The 15320-nt window shown below is 47.0% G+C and overlaps 1 protein-coding gene across 1 annotated transcript in view; it reads right to left on the bottom strand.

The window, feature by feature from the left end:
• LOC134936687 (zinc metalloproteinase-disintegrin-like crotastatin) overlaps window positions 1–15320 on the bottom strand; it is a 154453-nt gene that overhangs the window by 79049 nt on the left and 60084 nt on the right. Inside the window, exon 2 of the mRNA XM_063931867.1 lies at window positions 11555–11637. Coding sequence (XP_063787937.1) covers window positions 11555–11637 — 83 coding nt within the window. The remainder of the gene's footprint in view (window positions 1–11554; window positions 11638–15320) is intronic.

The raw sequence follows: 15320 nt of genomic DNA, 5'->3' as shown, positions 1-15320 counted from the left end.
ATTTTGATCCGATTGTCCATTTCAGCGTTATCGTTCAGGCAACACAAGCCACGCATCAGAAATGACGTCATTATGTCAGTCCCCTTTTCATCCCCTTAGGGCAGGTTTATTAAAATTCTAATTACATCGTTTTCCTATTTCCCACCTGAAGAATACCTATGTTACATTTCAGCTTCCTAACATATCGGGAAGTAAGAGAATTAAGGATGAGTCAGTGAGTGAGTGAGTAAGGGCTTTCGCATATATTTCTCTTACGTCCTAGAGGATGCTGGGGACTCCGTAAGAACCATGGGGTATAGACGGGCTCTGCAGGAGACATGGGCACTATAAAGAACTTTTAGTATGGGTGTGCACTGGCTCCTCCATCTATGCCCCTCCTCCAGACCTCAGTTAGATTCTGTGCCCAGAGGAGAATGGGTGCATTACCGAGGAGCTCTCATGAGTTTCTCTGATAAAAGAATTTTGTTAGGTTTTTTATTTTCAGGGAGCACTGCTGGCAACAGGCTCCCTGCATCGTGGGACTGAGGAGAGAGAAGCAGACCTACTTCTGTGATAGGCTCTGCTTCTTAGGCTACTGAATACCATTAGCTCCAGAGGGATCAGAACGCAGGTCTCCCCCCGCCGTTCGTCCCAGAGCCGCGCCGCCGTCCTCCTCGCAGAGCCGGAAGATAGAAGCCGGGTGAGTATAAGAAGAAAGAAGACTTCAAAGGCGGCAGAAGACTTCAGATCTTCCCTGAGGTAAGTGCGCAGCGGTAACGCTGTGAGCCATTGCTCCCACACATTACACACACTGACAGGCACTGATGGGTGCAGGGCGCAGGGGGGGCGCCCTGGGCAGCAATATAAACCTCTGGACTGGCATTTTTAATATATGGGCTGCAGAGGCAGTAGATATATACATTCCCTGCCATTATTTGTACATTTGAGCGGGACCGAAGCCCGCCGCTGAGGCGGCGGAGCTTGTTCTCACAGCACTAACCAGCGCCATTTTCTCCACAGTGATCTGCAGAGAAGCTGGCTCCACGGACTCTCCCCTGCTGAACGGTGATACAGGGCTGAAAAAGAGGGGGGGGGGGCACATGTAGGCGCAGTGAGTGTATATCACAGTTAATATATATATATAAAAGCGTTTTATCTGGGAATTGGTTCCAGTGTGTCAGTTGGCGCTGGGTGTGTGCTGGCATACTGTCTCTCTAAAGGGCCTTGTTGGGGAACTGTCCCCTTATAGATATATCCCTGTGTGTGTGTGGGAGTGTCGGTACGCGTGTGTCGGCATGTCTGTAGCGGAAGGCTCATCCAAGGAGGAAGGGAGCAGGTGATTGTGGTGTCTCCGTCGGCAACGCTGACTCATGATTGGTATGATATGTGGAATATTTTAAATGCAAATGTGACCTTATTACATAAGAGAATGAACAAAGCTGAGTCCAGGGAAACAGCAGGGGTCAATCAACGGATTTGACTGGGTCACAGGGCCCGTCAGGGTCTCAAAAGCGTCCCCTATCCCAAATAGCAGACACTGATACCAACACGGATTCTGACTCCAGGGTCGACTATGATGAGGCAAGGTTACACCCAAAGGTGGCCAAAAGTATTCATTATATGATTATAGCAATAAAAGAGGTTTTACATATCACAGATGACCCCTCTGTCCCTGACACGAGGGTGCGCATGTATAAGGAAAAGAAACCGGAGGTAACTTTTCCTCCATCTCATGAACTGAACGAATTATTTGAAAAAGCTTGGGCAACTCCAGATAAAAAAAACTGCACATTCCCAAGAGAATCCTTATGGCGTATCCTTTCCCTGCAAAGGACAGGGTACGGTGGGAATCCTCGTCCAGGGTGGACAAGGCTTTAACGCGTCTGTCCAAGAAGGTGGCGCTACCGTCTCCAGACACTGCAGCCCTCAAGGATCATGTGGATCGTAGACAGGAAACTACCTTAAAATCTATTTATACACATACGGGTGCTTTGCTCAGACCGGCAATAGCATCGGCATGGGTTTGTAGCGCAGTTGCAGCGTGGACAGATACCTTATTAGCTGACATTGATACCCTGGACAAGGATACCATTTTACTGACTTTAGGTCACATTAAAGATGCAGTCTTATATATGAGAGACGCTCAAAGAGACATGGGGCTGCTTGGTTCCAGAGCCAACGCCATGGCAGTTTCGGCGAGACGAGCTCTGTGGACCCGCCAATGGTCGGGTGATGCCGACTCAAAGAAGCATATGGAGGTTTTACCTTACAAGGGTGAAGTTTTATTGGGGATGGTCTCGCGGACCTGGTTTCCACAGCTACCGCGGGTAAATCTACATTTTTGCCTTTTGTTCACCCACAGCAAAAGAAAACTCCACAATATCAGATGCAGTCCTTTCGGTCGCATAAGTCCAGAAGAGGTCGGGGCTCCTCTTTCCTCGCCAGAGGTAAGGGTAGAGGTAAAAGAACACCTGCTTCGGCTAGTTCCCAGGAGCAGAAGTCCTCCCCGGCTTCTGCTAAATCCACCGCATGACGCTGGGGCTCCAGTGAGGGAGTCCTCACCGGTGGGGGCACGTCTTCGACTCTTCAGCCAGGTCTGGGCTCGGTCAGACGTGGATCCTTGGGCATTGGAAATTGTATCCCAAGGTTACAAACTGGAGTTCGAATAGGTGCCCCCTCGCCGATTTTTCAAGTCGGCCTTGCCAGCCCCTTCCCCGGAGAGGGAAGTAGTATTAGATGCAATTCAAAAGCTGTGTCAACAGCAAGTGATTGTCAAGGTTCCCCTGGTCCAACAGGGAAAAGGGTACTATTCAACCCTGTTCGTGGTCCCGAAGCCGGATGGTTCGGTCAGACCCATTTTAAATCTAAAATCCCTAAACCTTAACTTGAAAAAGTTCAAATTCAAGATGGAATCACTCCGGGCTGTGATATCCAGTCTGGAAGGAGGGGATTTTATGGTGTCGCTGGACGTGAAGGATGCCTACCTTCATGTCCCCATATTTCCTCCTCATCAGGAGTACCTGAGGTTCGCAGTACAGGACTGTCATTACCAGTTTCAGACGTTGCCGTTTGTGCTTTCCACGGCCCCGAGGATTTTCACCAAAGTGATGGCGGAAATGATGGTGCTCCTGCGCAGACAGGGAGTCACAATTATCCCGTACTTGGACGATCTCCTGATAAAGGCAAGATCGAGAGATCAATTGCTGAAAAGCGTGTCGCTCTCCCTGAGAGTGTTACAACAACACGGTTGGATTCTCAATCTGCCAAAGTCACAGTTGAGTCCAACGACTCGACTATCATTCCTAGGCATGATTCTGGACACGGAACAGAAGAGGGTTTTTCTACCAATGGAAAAAGCCCAGGATCTTCAGAACATGGTCAGGGACCTGCTAAAACCAAAAAGTGTTTCTGTTCATCAATGCACTCGAGTTCTGGGAAAAATGGTGGCAGCCTACGAGGCCATCCCCTTCGGCAGGTTCCATGCGAGGACATTTCAGTGGGACCTTCTGGACAAGTGGTCAGGGTCCCATCTGCAACTACATCAAAAGATAAGCCTGTCCCCCAGGGCCAGGGTGTCTCTCCTGTGGTGGCTGCAGAGTGCTCACCTTCTAGAGGGTCGCAGGTTCAGCATTCAAGACTGGGTTCTGGTGACCACGGACGCGAGCCTCCGAGGCTGGGGAGCAGTCACAAAAGGAAGAAATTTTCAGGGTCTATGGTCAAGGCAGGAGGCTTGTCTAAACATCAACGTGCTGGATTTGAGGGCCATATACAACGGCCTATGACAAGCGGAGTATCTTCTTCGCGACCTAACGGTTCTGATTCAATCAGACGTCACAGCCGTGGCTCATGTAAACCACCAAGGCAGGACAAGGAGCAGAGTGGCAATGGTGGAAGCCACCAGAATTCTGCGCGGGGCGGAAAATCACGTAAGCATTCTGTCAGCAGTCTTCATACCGGGAGTGGACAACTGGGAAGCAGACTTCCTCAGCAGACACGATCTCCATCCAGGAGAGTGGAGACTTCATCAAGAGGTCTTTGCAGAGATAACAAGTCTTTGGGGACTTCCTCAAATAGACATGATGGCGTCACGCCTCAACAAAAAGCTTTGGAGGTATTGTGCCAGGTCAAGGGACCTTCAGGCAGTAGCGGTAGACGCCCTAGTGACACCATGGGTGTTTCAGTCGGTGTATGTGTTCCCTCCTCTGCCTCTCATCTCAAAAGTGTTGAGAATCATAAGACGAAAAAGAGTGCAGACAATACTCATTGTTCCAGATTGGCCTCGAAGGGCCTGGTATTCGGATCTTCAGGAGATGCTCACAGAAGATCCGTGGCCTCTTCCTCTCAGGGAAGACCTGTTGCAGCAGGGGCCTTGCATGTTCCAAGACTTACCGTGGTTGCGTTTGACGGCATGGCGGTTGAACACCGAATCCTAGCTGAGAAAGGTATTCCGGAGGAAGTTATCCCTACTCTGATAAAGGCTAGGAAGTAGGTAATGGCGAAGCATTATCACCGTATCTGGAGGAAGTATGTATCTTGGTGTGAAACCAAGAATGCTCCTACGGAAGATTTCCATCTGGGCCGTTTTCTCCACTTCCTACAGACAGGTGTGGATATGGGCCTAAAGTTAGGTTCCATTAAGGTACAGGTTTCGGCCCTATCTATATTCTTTCAGAAGGAATTAGCTTCTCTCCCAGAAGACCAGACTTTTGTAAAGGGAGTGCTGCACATCCAACCTCCTTTTGTGCCACCAGTGGCACCATGGGACCTTAACGTGGTGTAACGGTTCCTTAAATCACACTGGTTTGAACCCCTTCAAACGGTTGACTTAAAATTTCTCACCTGGAAGGTGGTCATGTTATTAGCCTTGGCATCTGCAAGGCGGGTGTCAGAGTTGGCGGCCTTGTCTCACAAGAGCCCCAACTTGATTTTTCATGTGGATAGAGCGGAATTGAGGACTCGTCCTCAATTTTTGCCTAAGATGGTTTCATCATTTCATATGAACCAACCTATTGTGGTACCTGTGGCTATGAGTGACTTGGAGGACTCCAAGTCCTTGGATGTGGTCAGGGCCTTAAAAATCTATGTAGCCAGGACGGCTAGGGTTAGGAAGACAGAGGCTCTGTTTGTCCTGTATGCAGCCAACAAGGTTGGCGCGCCTGCTTCTAAGCAGACTATTGCTCGCTGGATCTGTCACACGATTCAGCAGGCTCATTCTACGGCTGGATTGCCGTTACCAAATTCGGTAAAGGCTCATTCCACTAGGAAGGTGGGCTCTTCTTGGGCGGCTGCCCCATGGCATCTCGGCATTACAGTTGTGCCGAGCAGCTACTTGGTCGGGTTCAAACACTTTTGCAAAATTCTACAAGTTTGATACCCTGGCTGATGAGGACCTCGCGTTTGCTCAATCGGTGCTGCAGAGTCATCCGCACTCTCCCACCCGGTTTGGAGCTTTGGTATAAACCCCATGGTCCTTACGGAGTCCCCAGCATCCTCTAGGACGTAAGAGAAAATAAGATTTTAAACCTACCAGTAAATCTTTTTCTCCTAGTCCGTAGAGGATGCTGGGCGCCCGTCCCAGTGTGGACTAAATCTGCAAGACTTGTATATAGTTGTTGCTTACATAAGGGTTATGTTACAGTTGAGATCGGTCGTTGACTGATGCTGTTTTTGTTCATACTGTTAACTGGTTGCGTATATTCCAGGTTATACGGTGTGGTTGATGTGGGCTGGTATGAATCTTGTCCTTAGATTACAAAATCCTTTCCTCATATTGTCCATCTCCTCTGGGCACAGTTTCTCTAACTGAGGTCTGGAGGAGGGGCATAGAGGGAGGAGCCAGTGCACACCCATACTAAAAATTCTTTGTAGTGCCCATGTCTCCTGCGGAGCCCGTCTATACCCCATGGTCCTTACAGAGTCCCCAGCATCCTCTACGGACTAGGAGAAAAAGATTTACCGGTAGGTTTAAAATCTTATTTTATATAAAATAGATAGATAGATAGATAGATAGATAGATAGATAGATAGATAGATAGATAGACACGGTTGACTCACATTATTATTATCACCTCCTACATTTAACATCTGCAGCAACGTGTCATGCGCTGGCTTGGTGGGTATATAAGGTGTGCGATAGGTCGTATGCACACATATCACTCGTTACCGTCACGGGTAAAAGAGGCAATTCATCCGAGTTGCAAACAGGGATGATTATTGGCTTTTGGGCCAAGGGTGGCAGTATTTCTGAAGCAGCGCAGTCTGTGAACTGTTCACGTGTTGCTATGGTGAAGGTGTACCGTGACTGGACAAATGGCACTATTGCGGATAACTGATGTGGAAACTGCAGAGCACCATGTGCCATTGATGTGAGAGGTGAACGTCGGCTTCAAAGATATGAGAGGGACTAACGACACGCTACAGTGGAGCAGCTCACCGTCAAAATGAACCTGGAGGGTACCAGATGTGTGTCTCACATGACAGTTGAGCCAATCTAGCTGATGTCCGTGCTGCACACGCCGGTTACTCTATTAGCTGGTGGTTATAATAATGTGACTCAACCATATATAATATTATATATACATGTATACACACGTCATATTTGTTTCCCTTTTTTATGTTATTTTTTTAGTGAAGGGGGGGCACCTAACTCCAACTTGCTACTTCTTATGAAACTGGGCAAAGGTGCAGAATAAAATCCTTTTGTAGTTGCCATGCACCTTGGCCCTCATTCCGAGTTGTTCGCTCGGTATTTTTCATCGCATCGCAATGAAAATCCGCTTAGTACGCATGCGCAATATTCGCACTGCGACTGCGCCAAGTAATTTAACAATGAAGATAGTATTTTTACTCACGGCTTTTTCGTCGCTCCGGCGATCGTAATGTGATTGACAGGAAATGGGTGTTACTGGGCGGAAACACGGCGTTTTATGGGCGTGTGGTTGAAAACGCTACCGTTTCCGGAAAAAACGCAGGAGTGGCTGGAGAAACGGAGGAGTGTCTGGGCGAACGCTGGGTGTGTTTGTGACGTCAAACCAGGAACGACAAGCACTGAACTGATCGCACAGGCAGAGTAAGGTTGAAGTTACTCAGAAACTGCTCAGTAGTTTGTAATCGCAATATTGCGAATACATCGGTCGCAATTTTAAGAAGCTAAGATACACTCCCAGTAGGCGTAGGCTTAGCGTGTGTAACTCTGCTAAATTCGCCTTGCGACCGATCAACTCGGAATGAGGGCCCTTGTGTTTACAGGTCACATCATTTCACCACTTTCACCAAATCATATAGGTCACAAAGCATGATGGCTGCATTGGTGGAGGATAAGGGGCAAATTTACTAAAGCTTCTAAAAATGAAAAAAGTGGTGATGTGCACAGGTCACATAAACGTCCTGGACAGGGACTTTCTTGCAAAGTAATAAGTATATGAATTGGAATGCCAAGATTTAAAGAGTTTGTGGAGCCGGACTACATAAATGAGGGAAAAGTCTGGAGATGGTAAGGGGGATTTCCTTGCTTTGCAGAGGGGTGTAGGCCATTTTTACTTTGAAAAGGACTCAGTATTGCAGAAATTTTAGCCAGCAGATACCAGGTCTCATGCTTTTAGTGGGATGCATTTTGCACCTCCCAGAACCCAGATGCTTTTCTGCAGAGAGGAACATTTATAGGTGTACTTTACTCTAGAAGAGTAGATGTGCACCTGGACTTGCACAGGGCAGTCCATCTAGGGGCCTAATTCAGACCTGATCATAACCGTGCAAAATCTTGCATGGATACAATCAGTTACTCAGACATGCAGGGGGACGCCCAGCACAGGGCTAGTCCGCCCCGCATGTCTGACCCTACTCCCCCCCCCCCCCCCCGCACAGGTACAAAAGGCAATGCTTTTGCACTTGACGAGTAGCTCCCTACCAACGCAGCCGCCGCAGGAAGCAGTAAATTGTCACTCAGTGGGGAACCAGTCAGCATCCCAGCATTCTAGATGCCGACAGTCGGAATCCCGACACTGGTCACAAGACCGAGGCCAGGATCCCAACATTGATCACAGTGCCAGCACCAGAATCCCAAACACCATCCACACTCAGGTGGGAGACACACTAGCGCACATCAATTCAGCATTGACGTTTGAAGTTCTCTCTCTCCTCTCTATGGGCATATTCACTATTATTTATGTAGACAAGTCATTTAGGGGTATATGCAATTGCGGTCGAATTCCCGAAAATGTGGAAAAACGGGACATTTTCGCCCAAAAATTTTTTTTCGACAATGCAATTCAGTACTTTTCGTCAAAAAAACGGACTTTCAAAATTCGACTTTTTGAAATTCGACATTTGTCAAATTCAACATTTCTGCAATGGTACAAATGCGGCAATTCGACAAAAGTATATTCAATTGAAGATTGTAAATTCGACAACAGTGCTTTTAGACCGTAAATTCGTCATTTTAATCCGCCACACTTTGCTGGCGGAATCTAATAAAAAAAATTCTGTTTTTTTTGTGTGTTTTTTATTGGTAATAGCATATCTATTTATATTAGAAGGGATTAGGTACTTGGTTTGTCTATTTTGGAGGCACAAGTATTATTTATATATTTTTAAAAATATTATTATTATTATTATTATTATTATTATTTTTTTTTTTTTTTTTTTTTAATGGAATGGTAAAAATCAGGAAAAAAAAATGCGTGGGGTCCCCCCTCCTAAGCATAACCAGCCTCGGGCTCTTCGAGCCGGTCCTGGTTCTAAAAATCCGGGGAAAAAACTGACATGGGATCCCCCGTATTTTTAAAACCAGCACCGGGCTCTGCGCCTGGTGCTGGTGCAAAAAATACGGGGGACAAAAAGCGTAGGGGTCCCCCGTATTTTTTACACCAGCATCGGGCTCCACTAGCTGGGTAGATTATGCCACAGCCGGGGGTCACTTTTATACAGCGCCCTGCGGCCGTGGCATTAAATACGCAACTAGTCACCCCTGGCCGGGGTACCCTGGAGAAGTGGGGACCCCTTCAATCAAGGGGTCCCCCCCCTTCAGCCACCCAGGGGCCAGGGGTGAAGCCCGAGGCTGTCCCCCCCATCCAAGGGCTGCGGATGGGGGGCTGATAGCCTTGTGAAAATTGAAAGAATATTGTTTTTTCCAGTAGTACTACAAGTCCCAGCAAGCCTCCCCCGCAAGCTGGTACTTGGAGAACCGCAAGTACCAGCATGCGGGAGAAAACCGGGCCCACTGGTACCTGTAGTTCTACTGGAAAAAAAATACCCAAATAAAAACAGGACACGCACATCGTGAGAGTAAAACTTTATTTCACACATGTCGACACACATATACTTACCTATGTTCACACGCCGACCTCTGTCCACTTGTCCAAGTAGAATCCACGGTGTACCTGAAAATAAAATTATACTCACCTGATCCAGTGTCCTGTGGTCTTTTATTATAATCCACGTACTTGGCAAAAAAAAAAAAAACGAACACCCGGACTAGGCGGACTGAAAGGGGTCCCATGTTTACACATGGGACCCCTTTCCCCGAATGCAGAGACCCCCCCGTGACTGCTGTCATAGAAAGGTCTCTTCAGCCAATCAGGAAGCGCCACTTCGTGGCACTCTCCTGATTGGCTGTATGCGCGTCTGCTGGCAGACAGCGCATCGCACAGCTCCCTCCATTAGTTTCAATGGTGGGAACTTTGCGGTCAGCGGTGGGGTTACCCGCGGTCAGCCGCTGACCGCGGGTGACCTCACCGCTGACCGCAAAGTTCCCACCATTGAATATAATTGTAAGGCTTTGCGATGCGCTGTCTGACAGCTCAGACGCGCATAGCCAATCAGCAGAGTGCCACGACGTTGCGCTCGCTGATTGGCTGAAGGGACCCTCTGTGACAGGAGTCACGTGGGGTCCCGGCCTTTGTGGAAAGGGGTCCCATGTGTAAACATGGGACCCCTTTCAGTCCGTTTGGTCCGGATTGCTGTTTTGTTGTTTTGCCAAGTACGAGGATTATTTAAAAAGATCCGCACACTGGATCAGGTGAGTATAATTTTATTCACAGGTACCCCGGATTCTTCAGTGACGAGGGGGGCGTGGCAGTCGGCGGGTCAACATAGGTAAGTATGTATGTGACGGCATGTATGAAATAAACTTTTACTTTCACGGTGTGTGTCTCCTGTTTTTATTTGGGTATTTTTTTCCCAGTAGAACTACAGGTACCAGCGGGCCCGTTTTTCCACCCGCATGCTGGTACTTGTGGTTCTCCAAGTACCAGCTTGTGGGGGAGGCTTGCTGGGACTTGTAGTTCTTCTGAAAAAAAACAATATTCTATAATTTTACTCAAGGCTATCAGCCCCCCATCCGCAGCCCTTGGATGGGGGGGACAGCCTCGGGCTTCACCCCTGGCCCTTGGGTGGCTGGGGGGGGACCCCTTGATTGAAGGGGTCCCCACTCCCCCGGGTACCCCAGCCAGGGGTGACTAGTTGGATATTTAATGCCACGGCCGCAGGGCGCTGTATAAAAGTGACCCCCGGATGTGGCATTATCTGTCCAGCTAGTGGAGCCCAATGCTGGTGTAAAAAATACGGGGGACCCCTACGCTTTTTGTCCCCCGTATTTTTTGCACCAGGCGCAGAGCCCGGTGCTGGTTTTAAAAATACGGGGGATCCCCTGTCAGTTTTCCCCCCGGATTTTTAGAACCAGGACCGGCTTGAAGAGCCCGAGGCTGGTTATGCTTAGGAGGGGGGACCCCACGTAATTTTTTTTCATGGTTTTTCCCGTTTTTCCCGGGTTTCTTACATTTTTACAAGTCTAATCAAAATCCGCCAAATCGGCCGTTTTTCGACAGCGGGACTGTCGAATCCGTTTTTTAGTGAATATGTTGAATTCCGGCACCCACTTGCCGGAATTCGACGGTCGAATTGTGTCGAATTAAAAAACGGGCGAAAAATTGCCGCGATTCGCCGGCAATTGCATATACCCCTTAGGCTTTCCACATCAGTAGATAATAGTTTCATTAGTGTTCACAAGTGGTCAGGCTGGTTTGCAGACATTACACGTTCCGCCACAGTAACCCATTGTCATTTCACCGTGTCCAATGATGTGGTTTAATAAAATGTAAACACAAGCTGACTGTACCTAAGCCAGACAGCTATAGACTAAATAGAAGAAACGTTTTTTGTTTTATTTGACACTGAACAATTAATTACATTTTTTTTTTTTTTTAAGTTATTTTGTCCATGGTTTTCTTTACATTATGCATTTCACAATATAATGTGGTATGACAATGGGGAATATGTAAAGCCTAATTGGTGACTAAGATCCACATGACTGTTGTAAGCAGGGCTTGTATAACTTATTTTCATGTGACAGGATGGTTGGGACTCGGGTGTGCCACATATATAGTCTGCATCAAAGTGGAAAGATATAATTATATGATGCTGTTGTGTATTGCTCTGCCCTATTCTGTACACATACAGCATGGTGGCCTCTACCTATAATTTGGGAAAAAAAAGCTTTGAAATGTATAGATTTATTCAGGACAGCAATATACATGCGTGTGGTAAAACAACAAAATCTGGTGTCAGTACTTGTACAGTACCTGTGTGTCTCTTTTATGCAGAAAATGGACTTTTGCAGGAAACACAACCTCATATTTCTGTCCCTCAGGTATTCTGCCAAATGCTGGGAGAGAAAAATATATCATTACAGCATCATTGATTAACTGTACAATTATACTCTCACTATCAGTGTAATCTAAAAGACACAGATCCTTCTTACTATCAGTCAACAAAAGAGTAGACAGATGGGCTAGACAATTCTATGTTTCTATGTTTCAGGGTAATATGACAGGACACAGATCCCTCTCACTATCAGTGTGATATGATAGGACACAGATCCCTCTCACTATCAGTGTGATATGATAGGACACAGATCCCTCTCACTATCAGTGTAATATGATAGGACACAGATCCCTCTCACTATCAGTGTAATATGACAGGACACAGATCCCTCTCACTATCAGTGTGATATGATAGGACACAGATCCCTCTCTCTATCAGTATAATATGGCAGGACACAGATCCCTCTCACTATCAGTGTGATATGACAGGACACAGATCCCTCTCACTATCAGCGTGATAATATGACAGGACACAGATCCCTCTCACTATCAGTGTGATATGACAGGACACAGATCCCTCTCACTATCAGTGTGATATGACAGGACACAGATCCCTCTCACTATCAGTGTGATATGACAGGACACAGATCCCTCTCACTGTCAGTGTGATATGGCAGGACACAGATCCCTCTCACTATCAGTGTAATATGACAGGACACAGATCCCTCTCACTATCAGTGTGATATGACAGGACACAGATCCCTCTCACTATCAGTGTAATATGACAGGACACAGATCCCTCTCACTATCAGTGTAATATGACAGGACACAGATCCCTCTCACTATCAGTGTGATATGACAGGACACAGATCCCTCTCACTATCAGTGTAATATGGCAGGACACAGATCCCTCTCACTATCAGTGTGATATGACAGGACACAGATCCCTCTCACTATCAGTGTAATATGACAGGACACAGATCCCTCTCACTATCAGTGTAATATGACAGGACACAGATCCCTCTCACTATCAGTGTGATATGACAGGACACAGATCCCTCTCACTATCAGTGTAATATGGCAGGACACAGATCCCTCTCACTATCAGTGTGATATGACAGGACACAGATCCCTCTCACTATCAGTGTGATATGACAGGACACAGATCCCTCTCACTATCAGTGTGATATGACAGGACACAGATCCCTCTCACTGTCAGTGTGATATGACAGGACACAGATCCCTCTCACTATCAGTGTGATATGACAGGACACAGATCCCTCTCACTATCAGTGTAATATGACAGGAAACAGATCCCTCTCACTATCAGTGTAATATGACAGGACACAGATCCCTCTCACTATCAGTGTGATATGACAGGACACAGATCCCTCTCACTATCAGTGTAATATGGCAGGACACAGATCCCTCTCACTATCAGTGTGATATGACAGGACACAGATCCCTCTCACTATCAGTGTGATATGACAGGACACAGATCCCTCTCACTATCAGTGTGATATGACAAGACACAGATCCCTCTCACTATCAGCGTGATAATATGACAAGATCCACATCCCTCTCACTATCAGTGTGATAATATTACAGGACACAGATCCCTCTCAATATTTGTGTAATAATATACAGTAACAGTACACGGATCCCTCCCTCTCTCCGTGTACTATTATGAGAGGACACAGATCCCTCTCCTTGTCCATGTGATAATATACAGCAACAGGACACATCACTTTAACTATCAGTGTAATAATACAACAGGTCACAGATCCCTCTCACTATCAGTGTAATAATATACCGGTAAGAGGACACAGATCCCTCTCACTACCAGTGTAATATGTAGTGATGTGCACTGGCCATATTTTCGGGTTTTGTGTTATGGTTTTGGATTCGGTTCCACGGCCGTGTTTTGGATTCGGACGCGTTTTGGCAAAACCTCCCTGAAAATTTTTTGTCGGATTCGGTTGTGTTTTGGATTCGGGTGGTTTTTTTTCAAAACCCCCTAAAAAACAGCTTAAATCATAGAATTTGGGGGTCATTTTGATCCCATAGTATTATTAACCTCAATAACCATAATTTCCACTCATTTCCAGTCTATTCTGAACACCTCACACCTCACAATATTATTTTTAGTCCTAAAATTTGCACCGAGGTCGCTGGATAACTAAGCTAAGCGACCCAAGTGGCCGACACAAACACCTGACCCATCTAGGAGTGGCACTGCTGTGTCAGACAGGATGGCACTTCAAAAAATAGTCCTCAAACAGCACATGATGCAAAGAAAAAAAGAGGTGCAATGAGGTAGCTGTGTGACTAAGCTAAGCGACCCAAGTGGCCGACACAAACACCTGGCCCATGAAGGAGTGGCACTGCAGTGTCAGACAGGATGGCAGATTAAAAAAATAGTCCCCAAACAGCACATGATGCAAAGAAAAAAAAAAGCGCAATGAGGTAGCTGTGTGACTAAGCTAAGCGACCCAAGTGGCCGACACAAACACCTGACCCATCTAGGAGTGGCACTGCAGTGTCAGACAGGATGGTACTTCAAAAAATAGTCCACAAACAGCACATGATGCAAAGAAAAAAAGAGACGCAATGAGGTAGCTGTGTGACTAAGCTAAGCGACCCAAGTGGCCGACACAAACACCTGGCCCATCTAGGAGTGGCACTGCAGTGTCAGACAGGATGGCAGATTAAAAAAATAGTCCCCAAACAGCACATGATGCAAAGAAAAATGAAAGAAAAAAGAGGTGCAAGATGGAATTGTCCTTGGGCCCTCCCACTCACCCTTATGTTGTATAAACAGGACATGCACGCTTTAACAAACCCATCATTTCAGCGACAGGGTCTGCCACACGACTGTGACTGAAATGACTGGTTGGTTTGGGCCCCCACCAAAAAAGAAGCAATCAATCTCTCCTTGCACAAACTGGCTCTACAGAGGCAAGATGTCCACCTCCTCCTCATCCTCCGATTCCTCACCCCTTTCACTGTGTACATACCCATACGGACTGTCTGACGTGCCTAGTTGGATGCGGTCACTCATATAATCCTCCACCATTCTTTCAATGGTGACAGAATCATATGCAGTGACAGTAGACGACATGTCAGTAATCGTTGGCAGGTCCTTCAGTCCGGACCAGATGTCAGCACTCGCTCCAGACTGCCCTGCATCACCGCCAGCGGGTGGGCTCGGAATTCTTAGCCTTTTCCTCACAGCCCCAGTTGTGGGAGAATGTGAAGGAGGAGCTGTTGACGGGTCAAGTTCCGCTTGACTTGATAATTTTCTCACCAGCAGGTCTTTGAACCTCTGCAGACTTGTGTCTGCCGGAAAGAGAGATACAACGTAGGTTTTAAATCTAGGATCGAGCACGGTGGCCAAAATGTAGTGCTCTGATTTCAACAGATTGACCACCCGTGAATCCTGATTAAGCGAATTAAGGGCTCTATCCACAAGTCCCACATGCCTAGCGGAATCGCTCTGTTTTAGCTCCTCCTTCAATGTCTCCAGCTTCTTCTACAAAAGCCTGATGAGGGGAATGACCTGACTCAGGCTGGCAGTGTCTGAACTGACTTCACGTGTGGCAAGTTCAAAGGATTGCAGAACCTTGCACAACGTTGAAATCATTCTCCACTGCACTTGAGTCAGGTGCATTCCCCCTCCTTTGCCTGTATCGTGGGCAGCTGTATAGGCTTGAATGGCCTTTTGCTGCTCCTCCATCCTCTGAAG

The sequence above is a fragment of the Pseudophryne corroboree genome, chromosome 6 (assembly GCF_028390025.1).
Source record: "Pseudophryne corroboree isolate aPseCor3 chromosome 6, aPseCor3.hap2, whole genome shotgun sequence".
NCBI lineage: Eukaryota > Metazoa > Chordata > Amphibia > Anura > Myobatrachidae > Pseudophryne > Pseudophryne corroboree.
Note: the sequence above shows the minus strand (reverse complement) of the source record. Positions and strands in the feature narration are given on the sequence as shown.